This window comes from Oncorhynchus mykiss, chromosome 4 (genome assembly GCF_057628025.1).
Source record: "Oncorhynchus mykiss isolate SJ-2025 chromosome 4, ASM5762802v1, whole genome shotgun sequence".
Classification (NCBI taxonomy): domain Eukaryota; kingdom Metazoa; phylum Chordata; class Actinopteri; order Salmoniformes; family Salmonidae; genus Oncorhynchus; species Oncorhynchus mykiss.
This window is the reverse complement of record NC_143025.1, coordinates 38,753,660-38,773,613: the sequence shown is the minus strand read 5'-3', so window position 1 is coordinate 38,773,613 and position 19,954 is coordinate 38,753,660. Positions and strand designations below refer to the sequence as shown.

The 19,954-nt window shown below is 43.6% G+C and overlaps 1 protein-coding gene across 2 annotated transcripts in view; it reads left to right on the top strand.

The window, feature by feature from the left end:
• The window catches only part of LOC110521789 (N(G),N(G)-dimethylarginine dimethylaminohydrolase 1), a 119,354-nt gene extending 105,707 nt beyond the window's left edge, over positions 1–13,647 (top strand). For both annotated transcript variants that reach the window (XM_021599656.3, XM_021599655.3), the window contains exons 5-6: positions 9,365–9,508; positions 11,737–13,647. In XM_021599656.3, the coding sequence (XP_021455331.1) occupies positions 9,365–9,508; positions 11,737–11,853 (261 nt within the window). In that variant the 3' untranslated portion in view covers positions 11,854–13,647. The remainder of the gene's footprint in view (positions 1–9,364; positions 9,509–11,736) is intronic.
• The last annotated feature ends 6,307 nt before the right edge of the window (positions 13,648–19,954 follow it).

Here is a 19,954-nt window from a genome sequence, read left to right as displayed (position 1 = left end):
GGAGTGGGTCTGTGGACTTTTCCATGTGAATATTAAAATCACCAAAAATGTGAATATGATCTGTTATGACTACAAGGTCTTATAGGAATTCAGGGAACTCATTGAGGAACGCTGTATATGGCCCAGTAGCTATAAAAAGTGATTGAGTAGGCTGCATAGATTTCATGACTAGAAGCTCAAAAGATGAAAACGTAATTTTATTTTTTTTGTAAATTGAAATTTGCTATCATAAATGTTAGCAACACCTCCGCCTTTGCGGAATGCACGGGGGATATGGTCACTAGTGTAACCAGGAGGTAAGGCCTCATTTAACACAGTAAATTCATCAGGCTTAAGCCATGTTTCAGTCAGGCCAATCACATCAAGATTATGATCAGTGATTAGTTCATTGACTATAACTGCCTTTGAAGTGAGGGATCTAACATTAAGTAGCCCTATTCTGAGATGTGAGGTATCACGATCTCTTTCAATAATGGCAGGAATGGAGGAGGTCTTTATTCTAGTGAGATTGCTAAGGCGAACACCGCCATGTTTAGTTTTGCCCAACCTAGGTCGAGGCACAGACACGGTCTCAATGGGGATAGCTGAGCTGACTACACTGACTGTGCTAGTGGCAGACTCCACTAAGCTGGCAGGCTGGCTAACAGCCTGCTGCCTGGCCTGCACCCTATTTCATTGTGGAGCTAGAGGAGTTAGAGCCCTGTCTATGTTGATAGATAAGATGAGAGCACCCCTCCAGCTAGGATGGAGTCCGTCACTCCTCAGCAGGCCAGGCTTGGTCCTGTTTGTGGGTGAGTCCCAGAAAGAGGGCCAATTATCTACAAATTCTATCTTTTGGGAGGGGCAGAAAACAGATTTCAACCAGCGATTGAGTTGTGAGACTCTGCTGTAGAGCTCATCACTCCCCCTAACTGGGAGGGGGCCAGAGACAATTACTCGATGCCGACACATCTTTCTAGCTGATTTACACGCTGAAGCTATGTTGCCCTTGGTGACCTCTGACTGTTTCATCCTAACATCGTTGGTGCCGACGTGGATAACAATATTTCTATACTCTCTACACTCGCCAGTTTTAGCTTTAGCCAGCACCATCTTCAGATTAGCCTTAACGTCAGTAGCCCTGCCCCCTGGTAAACAGTGTATGATCGCTGGATGATTTGTTTTAAGTCTAATACTGCGGGTAGCGGAGTTGCCAATGACTAGGGTTTTCAATTTGTCAGACCTAATGGTGGGAAGCTTCGGCGTCTCAGACCCCGTAAAGGGAGGAGTAGAGACCAGAGAAGGCTCGGCCTCAGACTCCATCTCGCTGCTTAATGGGGAAAACCGGTTGAAAGTTTCTGTCGGGCTGAATGAGCGACACCGGATGAGCATTCCTACAGCATTTCCCTCCAGAAGCCATGAGAACGTTGTCCGGCTGTGGGGACGGTGCGAGGGGAGTCATACTAACGTTACTATCTGTAGTTACTGGTGGCACAGATGCTGTTTCATCCTTTCCTACACTGAAATTACCCTTGCCTAACGATTGCATCTGAAGCTGGGCTTGCAGCACAGCTATCCTCGCCATAAGGCGATCTTTCTCCTGTATATTATGAGTACAGCGACTGCAATTAGAAGGCATCATGTTAATGTTACTACTTAGCTTCGGCTGTTGGAGGTCCTGACGAACCATGTCCAGATAAAGCGTCCGGAGTGAAAAAGTTGAATGAAAAAAAAAGTTGAGTGAGGAAAAAACAAAAAAATATAAACGGTAATTAAAAAGTAAAAACCGTAAAGTTGTCAGGTAGCAAAGTAAGGTTGGCAACAAAACGCACAGCAACACGTTAACAAGTCTGCAAGTTGTGACCGGAAATGACGAACAAGACCCGTTTGTGCAAAACCCCTTCTACATACTTCAACCACAGACAGACTGACAGACAGACAGAATTCCATGTCCGTCTAAGTACTTATTTGTTCATGTGGATCCCCATTAGCTGTTACATTACTTTGGAAGGACCCGAGTTGGACCTATGCGAGGAATGTTTGGATCTTTGGGGATTTGCAGGGTTTTCATTGCCTTTTCCCAGGTATTCCCAACTTTAACTATGATTGGGATTGTAGTCATGAAAACCTAAGAAATCGTATCAAGTTTAAAGAGTGTTTATTTTACATTGACACTATTTATTTTTTTATCTTTTCATTTTTGGCTCTGTCTCAATATACTGTAACTGTACAGCCCTGTGCTCCCTCCTCCCTCCCTCCCCCCTCTCCTTGCCCCTCTGTCAGGCATTCACAGCGCTGCGTAACACGCAAGACAGGTCATCACACGTGTTGACTCAACCCCCCCCACCTCACACGACAACAGGTCCCCCCTCTCTCTGCGGTATGATGCCTGCCTCTGACTCCAACTTCTACAAGCCTGCAGAAACCACATGTGAATGTGATCTCCCGCTGATAAATGTGTGTTCGTAGTTAATCTATAGTATAATCCATGTTATACACAGCTGAACCTCAATTATACAACTATTGTTTAAATGTTTAAAACGCTCACCACCTCATTACCAAAGACAGGGCTTCTGAATCAATGGGGCTAATCTAATGATAGTCCTTGAATAACCACTATAGGGATGCACACACACCCTGTAGGGAATACAGATCCTCTTCATAAAAGATGTGGAGCAAACACAAACACACTGACAGTGACATATTGCTACCTTTCATGGAGACTGTTGCAATAAATCTCTGCCTGTTCTTTTTTGAGGAACAGACACAAGGAATTCCCCGGCATCAAAGCAGGAGACTGGCATGCACACACCACTCCAAATCACAGACTGTAGGGACGGGGGGACGGGGGGGTTGAGTCACGAGCCTGGCACGCAACTCTGTGTCAATACACAGTACAGACAAGAAAACAGAATGTGATACATTTTGGAACCTCAGAGACAAGTGAGCACACACACCTGCTCGGTCGGACTACAGCACTTGGGGCCCCGGGGCACCAACCTGTTTTTTTTGTTCTTTATTTTGGAATTCTGCAAACCTACTGCATTTCAACCCATTTTGCCATGGTGCAGAGAGAATAATGTGCTGTTTTATAATGCTATTCTACACGTTTTGTCATGAGGTTAAGTAAGAGAAAATGGTGCAGTTTAAAAGGACATTTCCTGCAATTATACACTTTTTTGTCATGGAAGAAGAAGAAAAATGCTGTTTTATAGCTCATTTCATGCTTTTGTTCACACTTTGCCATAAGGCTGAGAGAACATTTTGCAGTTTTAAAGCAAATGTCCTGCAATTCTACACATTGCTATCATATGCTATCTGGAGGTCAGGCGCCCCGGGGCATGTGCCCTGCGAGCCTGTTCAGTATTCTGGCCCTGCACACCTGGGACAGACACACCTGAAAGTTGACAGCCAGGCTTTCTCAGTGGTAGAGTTCTTCCTCATCTGCCTTCTCAGTGAGACGTCACCCCCTACTGGCCCAGGGATGCAAAGTGTTGAAACACTAAATAAGTTGAGAGGAACTATCTACAGATTCTACATACTTCAACCACAGACAGACAGACAAAATTCCATGTCCAATTCCAAGTACTTATTTGTTCATGTGGATCCCCATTAGCTGTTACAATTGCATCAGCGACTCTTCCTGTGGCATACAATTATCCTTATCAATGAGATGTGTAAGGACTGTACATATGTTTATTCTCCAATGTTATCCTTAGCTCATTCAACATACTGAGGCAAACATATCCAAGTATTAGTTATTTACACTGGTAATGAATTATTACATACGGTGCAGGATCTTAATTTGTTCACTCTTTTGTTGCTGAGAATTTTTCCTGCAAATGCAAACTTGTAGTGTACTTGAGTTTTTAAAAGGCCGCTCAAGTTTGTAATTTCTGATTTGATTTGCCCTAATAACAAAAAATGAATGAATAAAAAATTAATTGAAATTAAAAAATATCGACCCTGACAAAAATGTACATTAATTATAATTCACATTTTCTGTTGCTGCAGGATTATCTTCCTGCTGTATAAAACTGGCTCAAATTAAGATCCTACTTCTGTAATAGTGATAGCTAACTAATACAGCACACTTTTAGTTGACACACACTGGAGCCCCATTAAGATTCCATTAGCTATTGTAGAGAAAAGCGAGAAGGGCCATTAGCATGAGTTAATGACATAATTTCTCACAGCATTGTAATTCCTGATTACCCCTCCCCCTTCCTCCAACAAGCAATTAGCTGTAGTTACAAAGGACTTTAATGAACGGCTGAGATCATAAGGTACACCTGATCCAACTTGTCAACTAATCATTAAGCCCTCAATGAGTTGAATCAGAGAGGAAGAGGCGACGTGAGAGGTTTTACTCAGTCCAAAATCTTTCCACGAAAATTAGCCCACAACGTTAGGAATTTGAGGTCAATGAGTGTTGAATTTGCTGCGTGAGGCTTATTAGATCGAATATAAGTTTTGTTATGGTTCGGTTGTGATGAATGCACTGACATAAGTGGACACACATGACATTTCGCCAACTTTGAAAAAATGACTTTATATCGGAGTTGTGCCTGTTGTCATAGAGCTAAACAGAGAACTCATCATGGATATAACTCGTTTTAGCGTGGCCATTGCCATTGAGTGCTTACACCATCTTACACCATTGGGCTCCCAAGTGGCACAGCGGTCTAATGCACTGCGTCTCAGTGCTAGAGGCGTCACTACAGACCAGGGGTGGGCAACTCCAGTCCTCGGGGGCCTGATTGGTGTCACACTTTTTCTCCATCCCTAGCAAACACAGCTGATTAATCAAATTGCATTCTAAACTGAATATCATGATTAGGTGAGTGTGAGTGTGTTAGATAGGGGCTGGGGCAAAACAATCAGGCCCTATCGAGGACTGGAATTGCCCACCACCGCTACAGACCCAGGTTTGATCCCGGGCTGTATCACAACCGGCCGTGATCAGGAGTCCCATAGGGCGGCGCACAATTGGCCCAGCGTCGTCTGGGTTAGGTTAGAGGAGGATTTGGCCAGGGAAAGGCCGTCATTGTAAAAATGTAAATTTGTTCTTAACGGACTTGCCTAGATAAATGAAATGTTTAAAAAAAATGTAAGTAGTCAACTGGGTGGGGATTCCTGTGAGTTGGGAGCAATCAGCCAATGAAGAGGAAAAAAACAGACTACTTTAAAATTGAGATTTTCTCAATTGTGCTGCCCATGCTGTCGCAGATGCTATAATGGCACCGATACAAAGATGAGTCCTCTATCTCTATGGCCTGTTCACGTGTATCTGCTAGAATGGTCCCACCTGATCTCACCTCCTGCCTGCCTTTCATTTTGCCTTTGAGGACATGTATTTCCATTGTTAAAGCGGTCACTTGACTGTCTTGTCAGTATAATAGGCAATCTTTGGTGGAATCAGGTGAGTTTGTCTGGGGCTGCAACAAAAATGTGTGCTGTTGGGGGTACTTAAGGACTGGAGTTGGGAAATGCTGCTATAATGAACGCAAAAGGGGTTGTTGTGAATGCTATTGTAAAGAATGTAAATGGGTTGCTGTTGCTGTGAATGTAGCTGTAATGCACGTAAAGGGGTTGTTTTTGTGAATGTAGCTCAAATCTAATGATAATATCATTAGATATTATTACATGCCTGCTGGCTGGATTTCCTTGGTGAGCTTTTGTGAACGCACACCTAATTTTGAGTAGTGAAGTAGTGGTATAAGGTTGGCATGTTATTCACAGACCAAACTATGACTTTGTTACTAAAGCAGGCTATGACTGTATTACCATGTTACCATGTCTGGTCTGATACTGAGTCATGGTTCTGATACAGTATAGTTGACGGCACACCAAATGTGGCAGCCAGTGTTTGTGTGTGTGCATCTGTGTGTCCTTGCATGCATGTGTGTGTGTGTGTGTGCCTTGCATAGTCTGCAGTCATACTATGTTTAGCCCTCCCAAGTTGAGGACGTGTACCGGATGAATTCCATCATCTGATCGTACTCATAACAATTGTGGCTATCACTGCCAAGCCTCAGCCGTGAAGTCATCTCCCCAAAATACTCCCTCTTACTTATACTGAAGTGCTAATGCTCTCTCACGCACACTCTCCCTTTCCAGTGAACCAGGGTTCCAGGTTGACTTATGCTTAAAGTACTCACTGATTGGCCCATAACTGACCCCAGGCCCAGCTTTCTGCCCCAGCCCTATCCCCAAGCCCATACCCCCAGCCCTATACCCAGACACCAGCCTTATATCCCACACCCCAGCCTCAACCCCAGGCCTATACCCCAGACCCAGCCCTTTACACTACAAAATACTGGGTTGCAGGCATTGCTTCAATTAGTTGGGTTATTTTCTTTAAAAAGATAACTGTTGAGTTGTTGATTCTGGGTTATTGAGGCATGATCAGAAGACTTGGGGCATGGCTTTCAAATAGTTATTTTTGGCCACCTGTGAGAGTAAATGTATTTATGTTAGTCTGTTATGTTGTATTGTTAGCGCTGAACACTGATCGTTTTAAAGCTTTTATGAGGCTTACAGAAATGTGTGTTTCTTAAGACCCTATACAAATCCCAAAGTTGGGATACTTACCACTTCATTACAATATGCAATTAGTAATATTCATATTTTATAATAATGAAATATGCCAACTTAAGGCACATTCAAAATTGCAGAGTACAATCTTAACATTTGATACAATACAACATATGAACAGGAATGACATTTACCCTTACGGGTGGCCAAAAATATCTATCTGAAAGCCACACCTCTATTAAGCCATGTCTCCTGAAAATAACCTAAGGATTACATTAAAAAGACCCAACTGCTGGGTTAACCCAGCATGAAAGTGAATAAAACCCATGTTTGTGTAATCCCAACCACACAACATGTTGGGTTATTCACACAACCCAACTGGCTGGATCAAGATAACCCAGCGTGTGTTCTGTCCAATATTTACCCAGCACTGGGTTACCAAATAACCCAAAAATTGGGTTGTTTTTAACCCGTAATGTTTTGGTGTACCCAGCCTCAGGTCAGAAGGAGCAGCTAACCCCCCCCATTCACACAGATGCCACCACTTGTGCCCCCGCATTCACCTTCTTGAAGAGACGCTGGCCTAAAGGGACAGGAATAAACATGGACCATAAGCCAATAACAGTCAGTTCTCTGGGAAGAAATGTGTGTCAAGGACCAATCCCAAATAATGACATCAACAGGTAGCCATTACAGTCTAAAAACCATTCCCCTGGTCCATTGGATAGCAACTGGTTTGTGAGTGTGTTTTTGAAAAGAGACATTGTAACAACTTAGTTTAATGGCTACACGGGTCAGGGAAAATTGTGTGAACTGTGAAAATTCCACATATTGTAAGTGTGCTGCAAGAATACTCTGTGTACTGGTGACTTTAGAGGAATGGCATCCCATATCCCTTCATTGACGTGACAGTAGCTTTTGTTATGTGTCTGTTTGTTGCTCGTAGGGTATTCCGTTACCTCCCAGTGAATATTTTGTTTAGCAAGATTGACTCTGCACATTCCGTCACACATTCAGCAGTTTTTCATATTAAACAGTACTTCGGGGGAATGTACATAGTCATTGTGAGAGAGGCACTGCTCACTGTAGAGATCGTTCATTGGTTGTAATCCAGTTCTGTTGTGCCCCATTTGTCTTACGTTAGAGAGCAAGACGCTCATCTGAAGGGGGTTTGTAAGCTTGACTGAGGTAGTAACAATTCCTACAGTATATGGGGAAGAGTTCAGTGAAGGGAAAATTGTGCCCAGGAGGACTGAAATGGGGAGTACTGGTTTAACATCAGTCAGTTGAGATTAGAAAGTAATTGGACAGCTCATCAGACAGTCCTCGTCCTGTTAGTGTAGCATTTCCTATAGACTGCCTTTCAGTGTGTCTCCTCTCCTCTAGCTGTGGTCTGCCATTATGTTCTATCGGCACCCAAAACCAGATCTCACGTGTTTTCTAGCCCGTCTGTCATGAGACTAGCCGTTATACCACATCTCCTCAGGCATTGGCTACTGCTCTGTGCCCTCTGACCCACACGATGGAGTGATGTAATGATGTCATTATGTGATAAAGAAACTGAGGACTTGCCTGAAGTCCAAAAATGATCCCTCATCAATGTCCGACTTGGATTTGAGAGGAGAGAAAATTATAACTATTATAAAACTGAGGGAAATACTGATCTGTGTGGCGTGAGTGTCATATAGTCTCTCACCTCTCTGACTCAGTCTTTCATGCCAGACCGCTAATCCTCCTGTGTGTGAAGAGAGCGCTCGCGGTCACGCACATGGACCGTGTTTCATTTAGGACTGCTGCGGTCACGCAACACGCCATACATAAGCCAAGGTGTTTATGGTCATTTTCTCACCCCGCCAGGCCGGGCGGAGCCGGCAACCGCCTTTCGGGAAGAGCAGATCTGGGAGATACAAACACATACCAGACACATGCACATTTCTCACACACACGCACACCGGCCAACCCCAGGGTAGAGGGGAATGTGTGAACAGGCCAAACCACAAAGCCCATTGTTCACGTCATGATCCACAGAGACAAATGGAGCATCGTGAGGGGTTTTGAGATTTATCATCATGGATCAACACCACAATCTCTCTTCTAACCCAAATTCTCCTCAAACACACACACACACACACACACACACACACACACACACACACCAGCTCAGACTCTCTCTCTGCATGATATAAAAAAGAGGTGCAGAGCAAAAGGGGCGAGAGGAAGAAGTCAGGGAAGAGGGGAAGGAGATGACAATTCCTTTTCAATGTTTACTTTTGCTCTCCCTCATCCTTTTCCTCCTCTAAGGTATCCACCGGTGTTCAGGTCGTAAACATTGGACACACACACACACACACACACACACACACACTCTCACACATCTGCTCTTCTCTGCATTCAGGTCATAGTGCTTGAACTAGTGCTGCTCCTTCTCCCCCAAGCCCCGACCCAGCAGATTACATAAATAACATGACATCTGCCATGAAAGAATGTCAGTCAGTCTGTCTGCCCGTCTGTCTTCTCCATTAAGGCCCAGCCACCCAGATAGTGGTTTGGAGGTTAGGACTGGAGCAGGCAAAAACAGCAGGGTCTGGTTCCTTTTTGCCCAGCCACAATATGATCCTTGCCCCTCCTCCTTCGACCATTCCCTTCAATGTTTGCCTGGAAAGGTATAAGCAGTGTAGGGGTAGCGCTCCCACCATATTCGTTACATATCTAGAAACATCAGAGAGCTATGGCCAAGAGGTTTAGGAGAGAATTTGGACTGGGCTTCTTTCCAATCTCACCGTGGCTCTGTGTGCCCCGCTCACAGCTTACCAGACATCTGTCTGTCTGTCTCCCTGTGTGTCTGTAGATCATGCAGCAGATGAGTGACCATCGCTACAACAAGCTGACGGTGCCTGATGACATTGCAGCCAACACCATCTACATGAACCTCCCCAGCAAAGGCCATGTACTGCTACACTGCACCCCAGAGGAGTTCCCAGAGAGTGCCAAAGTGAGCACACACACACACACTGTGCACTAGCACACACACACTGTGCACTAGCACACACATGCCAATCTCTGTGCTCCCCCAGTTATTAGCCACTGAATATTTATATTTGTCGTCTTGTATGCATATGTTTGTCGTAAATATCCCTGCACTTTGTCGTGACCCTTGGATGTCAGCTCGTATGGGAGCAGTGAATGACATGTTATTGTCTCTGTAGCTGTTAGAGACGGCTGAGGATGAGCCATGTCATTTAGACTCCTCATTGTCGCTACGCATTCCTGTGTCACTATGACAACCAACACCCTGCAATCTGCACAGACCTCAAATGTTCTCTGCGGTTAAAACCCAAACTTGAACATTTTATTTTTAGTACGAAGCATTTATTGAAATACGTCTCGTTGGATTTGGAACTGTTGTCCGATTTCCCAAGGCTTAATGTAATATGTGTCTTGAGGATTGGCTAAAGGGGAATTCAACCCGAAACATAAAACCAGAGTGTCTGCGTCAGTGTCCTGTATCAGGCCACTGTAGAGTGTATTCATATGGGTCTTGGATCGAAGCTTGGGGCGCTTTCTGCCTCTCTGCGCACCATCTGTGGGATGAAGAGTCATTAAATGTAGAGGTGTTGGAATCACAATCATCAGGGGTGTCGGAACACAGGGATACATTTCTGCGTGTCAGACTGTCAGACACAGTTCCATGTAATCTCTCGCAACCACCACTCTGGAAGAGCAGATCTGGGAGATACAAAAACAAGCTGTGCGCCCTCTCAGCCTGATTGAACTTAGCACATCTATATAACAGTAATCTAGACAGACAGACCCCCCCCCCCCCCCTTCAGATAGAGAGAGAGGGAGGAAGAGAATGAGAGAGAGATTCGTCAACCCAATCAGACCGAACCCGCTCACTGCCTGCAAAGCCGCTCCGCTTTCTAACAGTATAAACATTAAACATTCTCACCCTAAAAATTCTGTCTCTGGCTATTTTTAGTAGCGTTACATAAAGGGGGGGGGGGGGGGGGGGGGCTGAGAAGAGAGATTGAAGTCGACTAGACAAAAGGTCTCAGCCATCCCCCACAGTGAAGTTCTCCTACCCCTTGTATAAATTTCAACCACAGTAATAACAACCCAGCTGGAAAGAACAGACTCACTGCCATAAAAACAGAAACACTTGAGTGAAAGAGAGCGAGAGAACAGATTTAGAAGAAAAAAAAGGAGTTAGGCGGAGAGGAGTTTGGATAAAGTGCATCGCCCCCCCCCCCCCCCCCCCCCCCCCCCCCCCCCCCTGACCTCGTGATCCCCCTCCAATGGTTGATGGGGTTTATCCCTGTTCTATGTATTGGTTGTAGGAAGGCCAGAGAAAGACCTGTTGATTCATGGCTGGAGGATTTGATAGGTCAGAGTTGGGTGGGTTGCTTGTTGCTCTTACGGTACTGCAAGCCCAGGCTTTTAGTATGACAGAAGGGGATTTTTTTTTTTTTTACTTTTGTGTGTAATGTTTACTGTTAAAGGGCAATTCTGCCAGTCAACCTCATATTCATTGTCTCCAGCACCCAAACCAGTGTCTACATGTATGATTCTATGATCTGTGGTTAAAAAGATAAGAAAGGTCCTAAGAAATGCTTCTGTGTGACATCACAGGGTAAAAAAAAGTGATTTTTAAACCCTGCAATGAGTTTCTAGCCAGAGGGACGGTATTTCCTAGCTCCCATGTCACCGCAAATCTCATAGTGTTTGAAAATCACTGTTTTTAAAATGTTTAAACTTTTGATGAGGTCATCGTTTAGAACTTTTTTACTTTACATTTTTTTCTACAAAATGTAGAAATGAAAATAGTTTAAAAATGGTGGTGACCTTTTAATTATTTCTAAGTTGTTGTTTTTGGTTGTTGCTTTGGCAATGTTAACATGTGTTTCCCATGGAGAGAGGGAGAGAGAAAATAAATATATATATATATTCTGGCTTGGAAGTGTCTTAGGAAAACAGTGGTCTTCTTCTGGAGGGGCTCCACAGGGTGACACATTGCGTTGAGGGTTTCTGGAGATGCTGTAATATTTCTCACTTAGTTTTTCTATCTTCAGGAAGACTGAGAACTCGCTATACCTAAAATGGTCATTCTTAGATTTGCATCCCTCGTAAGTGCTTCCAAATCATTGTAAAATGAACAATGCCTGTAAACAATGTTACGGAAGGTGAAGACAGACATATTCCCTCTCTCACTCTCTTCCCTAGGTGTTTGAGAAGCTGAAGGACCACATGTTGATCCCAGTGTCGAACATGGAGAAGGTCAAGGTAGACGGAGCCCTCACCTGTTGCTCCGTTCTCATCAACAAGAAGGCCAAAGTCTGATCTGAGCATGCTCCGTTAGGGGTCTCTCAGGCAGAACTGGGTTCAAATACTATACTTGAAATCTTTCACATACTTTGATGTGCCAGGAGAGCGAGGTTTGCAATTTTGGAACTATACTATTGGGCCATTATTAAGCCAGGCAAGCTTAATCAAGCAGACAATGTATTTAACATGATTCTGAATAGTATTTAAACCCAGGTATGCTCTCAGGGCAGGGTCGGCCCACTACTGCCCCCTTGCCCGAAACAAGTCTGTTTCTGCTGTGTTACCCCTCGATAACAGAATGTTATCCAGGCTACCCACCCCCTCTGAAAGTGCTCATGTGTCAATCATTCCCTGTGCTTACTGGTCAATGTTTACAACCCTTTAAAACAACCACTTACAATAGAACACTGGAGAGGCCAAAAGGATGGTGTTTCATAGAAAAGTATTGTAAAAAAACAACTGTGGAGGATCTATATAATGTTACGGCATAGTGCAGTATGCATAGTGCAGGAGCCGGTTTATGAAGAATAAACTAAAAGCAAATCCGCCAAGATACATTTACAATCATCTGCTGATTGCGCTCTCAGTATTTAATTGTGGATTCAATTCATCATGATTCATAGTCATGCCATGTAACAAGTACAAGTTCTTATTGGGGGGGGAAATGTATGAAATCCACCCAGTTATCTTAATAATCTGGAAATTGGCATAATGAGCTGTTCCTCTCTCTGCCATGGAGACCTGAGTGCTCTTACTACATTATTGTCTGTTCAAAAAGAAACGTATATGATTATTGAACAGGAATGTTGATTGACCCCTAGCTGTGATGATGGTGCTAGTTATTCCATCCAGCTGAACATAGGGTCAATTCCTCTTATTAAACTGTGATTTCTGACATCTAAAGCCAGGGTAGGAAACTAATTACAAAATGCACATGCAATTGTCATCAAAAAAGGCCTTTTAAAAACAGTCATAGGATGTTCATTTCCTACTACCCTGTCTTAACCTAAGCTGTGCCCACTTTATGAAGGACTGAGCACTACTTCCCTGCCGTGTATGACATGTTTGTAGTGACCAATACTTGTAATTTCTCATTACACTATACATACTTATAACATGTCTCAATTTGCTGTGTGCCTCCATCTTAAGTGGCTTAATAACTACTGCTGTATAGTCTAGTCAAGAAGCCATTATAGGGGTTTCTTCAATGTTTTAAAGCCCTTTATTGTCCCTGTATTGACTACTGTATTCTACGGGTAACTGACAAAAATAAAGAAACACTTAAATGAGGGATACAAAGTATACTGAACACAAATATAAAAACACAACACGTAAAGTGTTGGTCCCATGTTTCATGAGCTGAAATAAAATGTCCCATAAATGTTCCATACTCACAAATTTGTTTATATCCCTGTTAGTGAGCATTTCTCCTTTGCCAAGAGAATTCATCCACCTGACAGGTGTGGTATATCAAGAAGATTAAACAGCATGATCATTACACAGGTGCACCTTGTGTTTATTAAACTGTGGGTTGCTACCATGTTGTTGTCATGTAGTGTTGCTACCATGCTGTGTTGTCATGTGTTGCTGCCATGCTATGTTGTCGTCTTAGGTCTCTCTTTATGTAGTGTTGTGTTGTCTCTCTTGTCGTGATGTGTGTTTTGTCCTATAGTTTTATTACATTTAATTTTTATTACATTTATCCCAACCCCCATCCCCGCAGGAGGCCTTTTGGTAGGCCGTAATTGCAAATAAGAATTTGTTCTTAACTAACTTGCCTAATTAAATAAAGATAAAAAATAAATAAAAGGCTACTCTAAAATGTGCAGTTTTGTCATACAACACAATGCCACATATGTCTTGTTTTGAGGGAGCGTGCAATTGGCATGCTGACTGCAGGAATGTCCACCAGAGCTGTTGCCAGAAAATTGAATATTCATTTCTCTACCATAAGCTGCCTCCAACATTGTTTTAGAGAATTTGGCAGTACGTCCAACCGGCCTCACAACTGCAGACCATGTGTAACCATGCCAGCCAAGGACCTCCACATCCGTCTTCTTCACCTGTTGAAATGTCTGAGACCAGGCACCCGGACAGCTGATGAAACTGTGGGTTCGCGCAACTGAAGAATTTCTGCACGCTGTCAGAAATCGTCTCAGGGAAGCTCATCTGCGTGCTCGTCATCCTCGCCAGGGTCTGACTGGTTTTCTGATCCACGCCCCTACTTTTTTTAAAGGTATCTGTGACCAACAAATGCATATCTATATTCCCAGTCATATGAAATCCATTGATTAGGGCCTAATTAATTTATTTACTTATTTCCTTATATTAACTGTAACTCAGTAAAATCTTTGAAATTGTTGCATTTCTATTTTTGAAAGCAGGTGCTTCTATACATGTGTGGTTCCTGAGTTAATTAAGCAGTTAACATCCCATCATGATTAGGGTCATGGATTAAAATGCCCAGTTGCCCATTATTTTGGCAACCATGGGTAGAAGAAAAGCTCTGACTTTGAAAGAGGGGTCTCAAAAGAGCAAAGGGGGTTTAAAGTGTATGTGTGTGTCTCAGTCACCAGCTCTGAACCCAATTGAAGACTTATGAGAAATTCTGGAGCTGGGCCTGAGACAGCGTTTTCCACCACCATCAATAAAACACCAAATTATGGAATATCTCATGGAAGAATGGTGTCACATCCCTCCAATAGAGTTCCAGACACTTGTAGCATCTATGCCAAGAAGCATTGAAGCTGTTCTGGCAGCTCGTGGTGGCCAAACCCCCTATTAAGACACAATGTTGGTTTTTCCTTTATTTTGGCAGTTACTTGTAAATTCTCTACTACTGGTACTTTTTTTCTTGCCATGCTCTCGCTGTATAAGAGCATGCTGGGTAATGTGAGCTCTGAGAAATCCAATAGGACTTATCGCCAACTGTCCCTCCAGCTGGAGAGATGATAATACACACTTGGGAGTGAATGACACTCCACCATCCACATCTGATCTAGCTATCCTCGGCGTATTTACATTGCATTCGACCTTGGTAGCCATCTGCAGTGGGGAGAACAAGTATTTGATACACTGCCGATTTTGCAGGTTTTCCTACTTACAAAGCATGAGGAGGTCTGTAATTTTTTATCATAGGTACACTTCAACTGTGAGAGACGGAATCTAAAACAAAAATCCAGAAAATCACATTGTATGATTTTTAAGTAATTCATTTGCATTTTATTGCATCTCCCGTTTGGCATCTCTTGTGATACGGTTCACAGTAGCACTGACTGATGTATTGACATGACAACTGCGTCAGAGTTTTGAATGACCCTTCCCCACGCTTTTGTTCCGGGCTGGCTGAAGACCAAGCTAGTCAAACACAGATGAAGGGGAAAGACATAAGTATCTTTGCCATATATGAAGTGTAAACGTTTAATTATATTTGCTGACAACCTACAGTCAAATGTTGGCACCAGTAGAGTAGCTATTTAAACCAAACACGCCTTCTCCGATGTTGGTTACAAGGCGGGCCTTATTTAAATTAGGTAAGAGAGTATCATGTTACCATTGGTGTATTCAAAAGTCACTCGCACATCTGCGCTATCTTTGTTGTAGACGCATGGTAACAATTGAATAAGATGAGAGAAAAAAAAGAAAGAAACCCGCAGACTGCTCTTGCTAGTATCACTGCTCTTTATTCATCTTTATGTATCGGCCTCAAGGCCTTCGTCAGTGTATTACAATTAGAGTTAGGGTGACGTCACTCTATCCCCTTAATAATGCCTCCTCCTCCCAAGTGTGTGACATTTTGGAGGGGGACCAGGAACTTTACATCAATGTCAAAGCAACAGTCATTTTTCATTCTTTGTTCATTTTTACTTTGATCTGGTTTCATCACATGTACCAAAAAACATGACTGACTGTTCGTGACCTTTAACAATCGATCGTACTATAGAGGATGGAAGATTGTGTTTTTGTTTGACTGCAGGGAAAGAATGACGCACCATGTTGAGGATGAATTAAGCCATTTCCTGTTGCCACAGTAAACAGAACCTCAACTATAAAGTCAGGATGGGTTGTGTGGCAGGACGGTTAGCTTGCTCAATTGCAGTCCACGGATGAGGCATGGTTATATGAGGGCTGTAGGTAATACTTTTCTATGGAAAAGTCGTTGTTCTCTATGTGACCAAGTTTTTACTGTAAAGAGTTAATTTCACATGGTCAGGTGTAGGCTTGCGTTCATCGGGAGCGTCTGTTGAACGATCCTATACCTGAATTTTGTTTCTAGTCTAGATTCAAAACTTAGTTTAAGCATTTGCACACATGTTAAACACTGACATATTGGTAACATTCAAGTTGAACCTTTTCTGCAAACTGAAAGCCACAAACTTTCCAAAAAAGGTGTAAAAAATCCAAGGTTGTGCTCAGTGCAACAATGCTTAGTTCATAACCATGATGAATCTAAACTTTTTATAAACCCCAAATTGACAGCCTGCACATGACATTTTGGGATTTTACATCTGGCCTGTACCTCTGTGATTCCACTCAGTACACAGTAACCTAAAGGTGAAAAGACAAATCTTAAGAGAAACTGTTAATAACCGTTCTGCCGATGTCACTCAATAGCACATTAACTCTATGTCAGGCTTCAAGTGAGGCCTACCTTTCTGCAAAGTAGTGGGGGATAGAGCTAAATCATCTGTTGTTCATTAGGGTTGTCTAGAGTTACTGGACAAGAAGTTAAGGTTACAGCTAGGGTTGAGCTGAGAAGGTTAGAGTTAAGGCCTCAACCTTAGAAATATTTATTAGTCGTATGTACAAGGGAGACATTACTTGCAGGTTCCTTCTCGACAATGCAACTTCAATCAAGTACAGTCTTAACGGAATGAACAACAAAAACAAGAAGCAATATGAATCTTTATTAAATAGTTTGGGGTATGGCCTCGTCTCCGAGGGAAGATCCTCTGAGCCAGATGAAGTGATGGCAGGTACCATCGAAACCCCCTCGCTGGGGTAAAGAAGTTCCAATGATGGGCCTTCAGGTTATTATAGCTTGTTGGGAGGTGGATGGTTGTCAAACTGTTGCTGAAAAACAGCAAATGAGAGAACTAAGATAAGTTGACATAAATACATCCCAAGATTTACGCCAATTGGTTGAGAGGGAGGAAGGGGATAATTGCCAAAGTGAGCCCATAGGTGAAATAGCAACCGTGCTATAAGGTACTGTAAATCGGTGATGGACATTCCAGGAAAGAAGAGAAGGAACAAGAAGCTTTGCTGATGATACGTTTGTATTCATTCCTACTAGGAAACAAAAGTCATGCTTACTGAATGAAGTTAAACAAGCATTCAGACCAGATTTCCTGACTGAACTTTCGTGAACTACATTACAATAAAAGATCAGAATACAAACAAAGTAAATGGCTCAGTAGAATAGAAAAACATTTTAGCATAAGTATAAAGGAAGGCACCATTTATAGTACAATACTTACTCAAGTATCAGAAAGGGGGTACTCTCCTGCAATTAAGTGAGTGAGTGAGTGAGTGAGTGAGTGAGTGAGTGAGTGAGTGAGTGAGTGAGTGAGTGAGTGAGTGAGTGCTAAGGAGCGGAGAGTCAGTGCAGGTGGTCAATCCAGTTTGAGTGTTCAGCAGTCTGATGGCTTGAAGATCCAAAGTCTCTGAGCCTGTTGGTATCAGACCTCATGCTCCGATACAGTCTGCCTGACAGTAAGGGAGCGAACAGCTCAGGAATGGGGTGTGTGGGATCCTTGACGCTGCTGTGAGACTTCCTCAGGCTCCGTTTCAAATAGATTTCATGAGATGGGTTGGAACACTGCCCTAGTGATGTACTGGACCGTCTTCACCACACGCTGGAGGGTCTTGTGGTTCTGGATGAGGCAATTCCCATGCCAGGATGTAATGCAAATGGTCTGGACTTTCTAGATCGTGCAGCGGTAGTATTTAGAAAGGACCCGGCATGGCATGCCTCCTTAGGAGGTAGAGGTGCTGTTGCACCCTCTTGAGAAGAGTGGTGGTGTTGTGGATCCATGTCAAGCCCTCTGTGATGTGGACGCTCTACTTTCCTTGTGACTGGGGACTCTAATACTGCAGTCCTCGTGGTGTAGATCGTGGCGTGTTCCCTCCTCTGCTTCCTGAATTCAACAATCAACTCCTTTGCTTTGCTGACGTTGAGGATGAGGTTGTGGTCTTGGCACCACAATACCTGTTCACTTAGCACCTCCTCCCTATAGGCTGACTCATTGTCATTGGTTATCAGGCCTACAACCATGGTGTCATTGGCAAACTTGAATGATGGAGTTGGTGTCAGGCAAACCACGCTGTCAATGGTGAACAAGGAGTACAGCAGAGGACTGAGGGCACACCCCTGGGGGGGGGGCCTGTGGTAAGAGTCGGTGTGGAGGAAGTGTTTTTGACCATCCTCACAGCCTGTGGTCTGCCAGTCAGGGTGTCCAGAATCCAATTGCAGATTCAGGGCTCTGAGCTTGGTGTTGTGCTTGGAAGGAACAATGGTGTTGAACTCTGAACTGTAGTCAATGAACAGCATTCTCACATAGGTGTTCCTCTTGTCCAGATATTCCGTGTATCTGTTGGAGTGGTAGGAAAATTGGAGTCTTTCCAGTGTGCTTGGCATGCTGGCCTTGATGTGCGCCACGATCAGCCACTCAAAGCAGTTCATGATAGGGGTGAATGTGACGGAGCGATAGTCATTTGGGCATGTCACCTTGGTTTTCTTGGGCACTGGGACGACGCTGGTCTTCTTGAACCAAGTGGGGACTACAGCCTGGGACAGGTTGAAGATGTCCGAGAAGGCACCCTCCAGTTGCTCAGTGCACACTCCGAGGACACAGCCAGGGATGCAATCTGTGTTAAGCTTGTCTGGGAGGGAGGCTTCAGTCGGCACCAGACAGCTGGATTTGCCTTTGTAGTCTGTGATAGCCTGTAGTCCTTGCCACGTGTCACTATTAATTAAGTCGGCCCACCCCGACTACATTGCAGAAAGGTAGATCTTACTTGAAGCTACCCATCCTTTCACACAACCCATCGTTACCTTACAGGGATGGCCTGTGTTGACACATATTTATGTGTCAATATTCTGTCTGTGGAGGAAGGAGAGAGGGGGAGAAGGAGAAGTGGGGAGAGAGAGAGAGCAGAGAGGGAAAAAGAAAGAGCAGTAAGGAAGAAATAGAAAGCAGAGGGAGAAAGAAGAGATAGGGATAAGGAGGATGGGGGATAGAGACAGGCAAAGAGAAGGAGAGACTGTGAGAGGGGGGAATAGAGTCTGTCTGTCTAAGCCCCCCATTTACTGGAAAGTATTGACATAAGCATCAACTCTGTGACGCTCATCTTTTCAAATTGAACACAATGTATTGACATACACGTCAACCCTCCAACACTGATCTTTTCCCATTGACTGCAGTGTATTGACATAAACATCAAGTGGTTGACGCTCATCTTTTCCCATTGGCACCGCAAAGCCTGCTGGGAGTATGGCCAATTGACATAAATATCAGTTGACGAATAACTTCAAGCAAAAACGAGACAGTAGAATACAAATGGACTGCAGTTGTATTCTACTGCTGAAAGTTAGAATAATCACCTCATCCCACCAAGGCTTTTGCATGTGATAATCTGAATTTTTGCCAAATATATTCGCCAAAAGACAAATCTATTCAAGGATTCATATTTTTTTCTATCAGTGATGACATTGCTGATAAACGTACGCCCCCCCCCCCCCTGCAAAATAATGTGCCGTTCCACATGACAACATTTTACACCAAGAGCCTAGATAAACCAAAGCCTTGGTTTCATGCATGTTAACATCAGAAGCCTACTACCTAAGTGTGTTTTATTCACTGCTTTAGCACACTCCGCCAACCATGGTGTTCTAGCCATGTCTGAATCCTGGCTTAGGAAGGCCATCGACATTTCTGAAATTTCCATCCCCAACTACAACATTTTCCGGCAAGATAGAACTGCCAAAGGGGGCAGAGTTGCAATCTACTGCAGAGATAGTCTGCAGACTTCTGTCATGCTATCCAGGTCTGTACCAAAACAGTTCGAGCTTCTACTTTTAAAAATCCACCTTTCCAAAAATAAGTCTCTCACT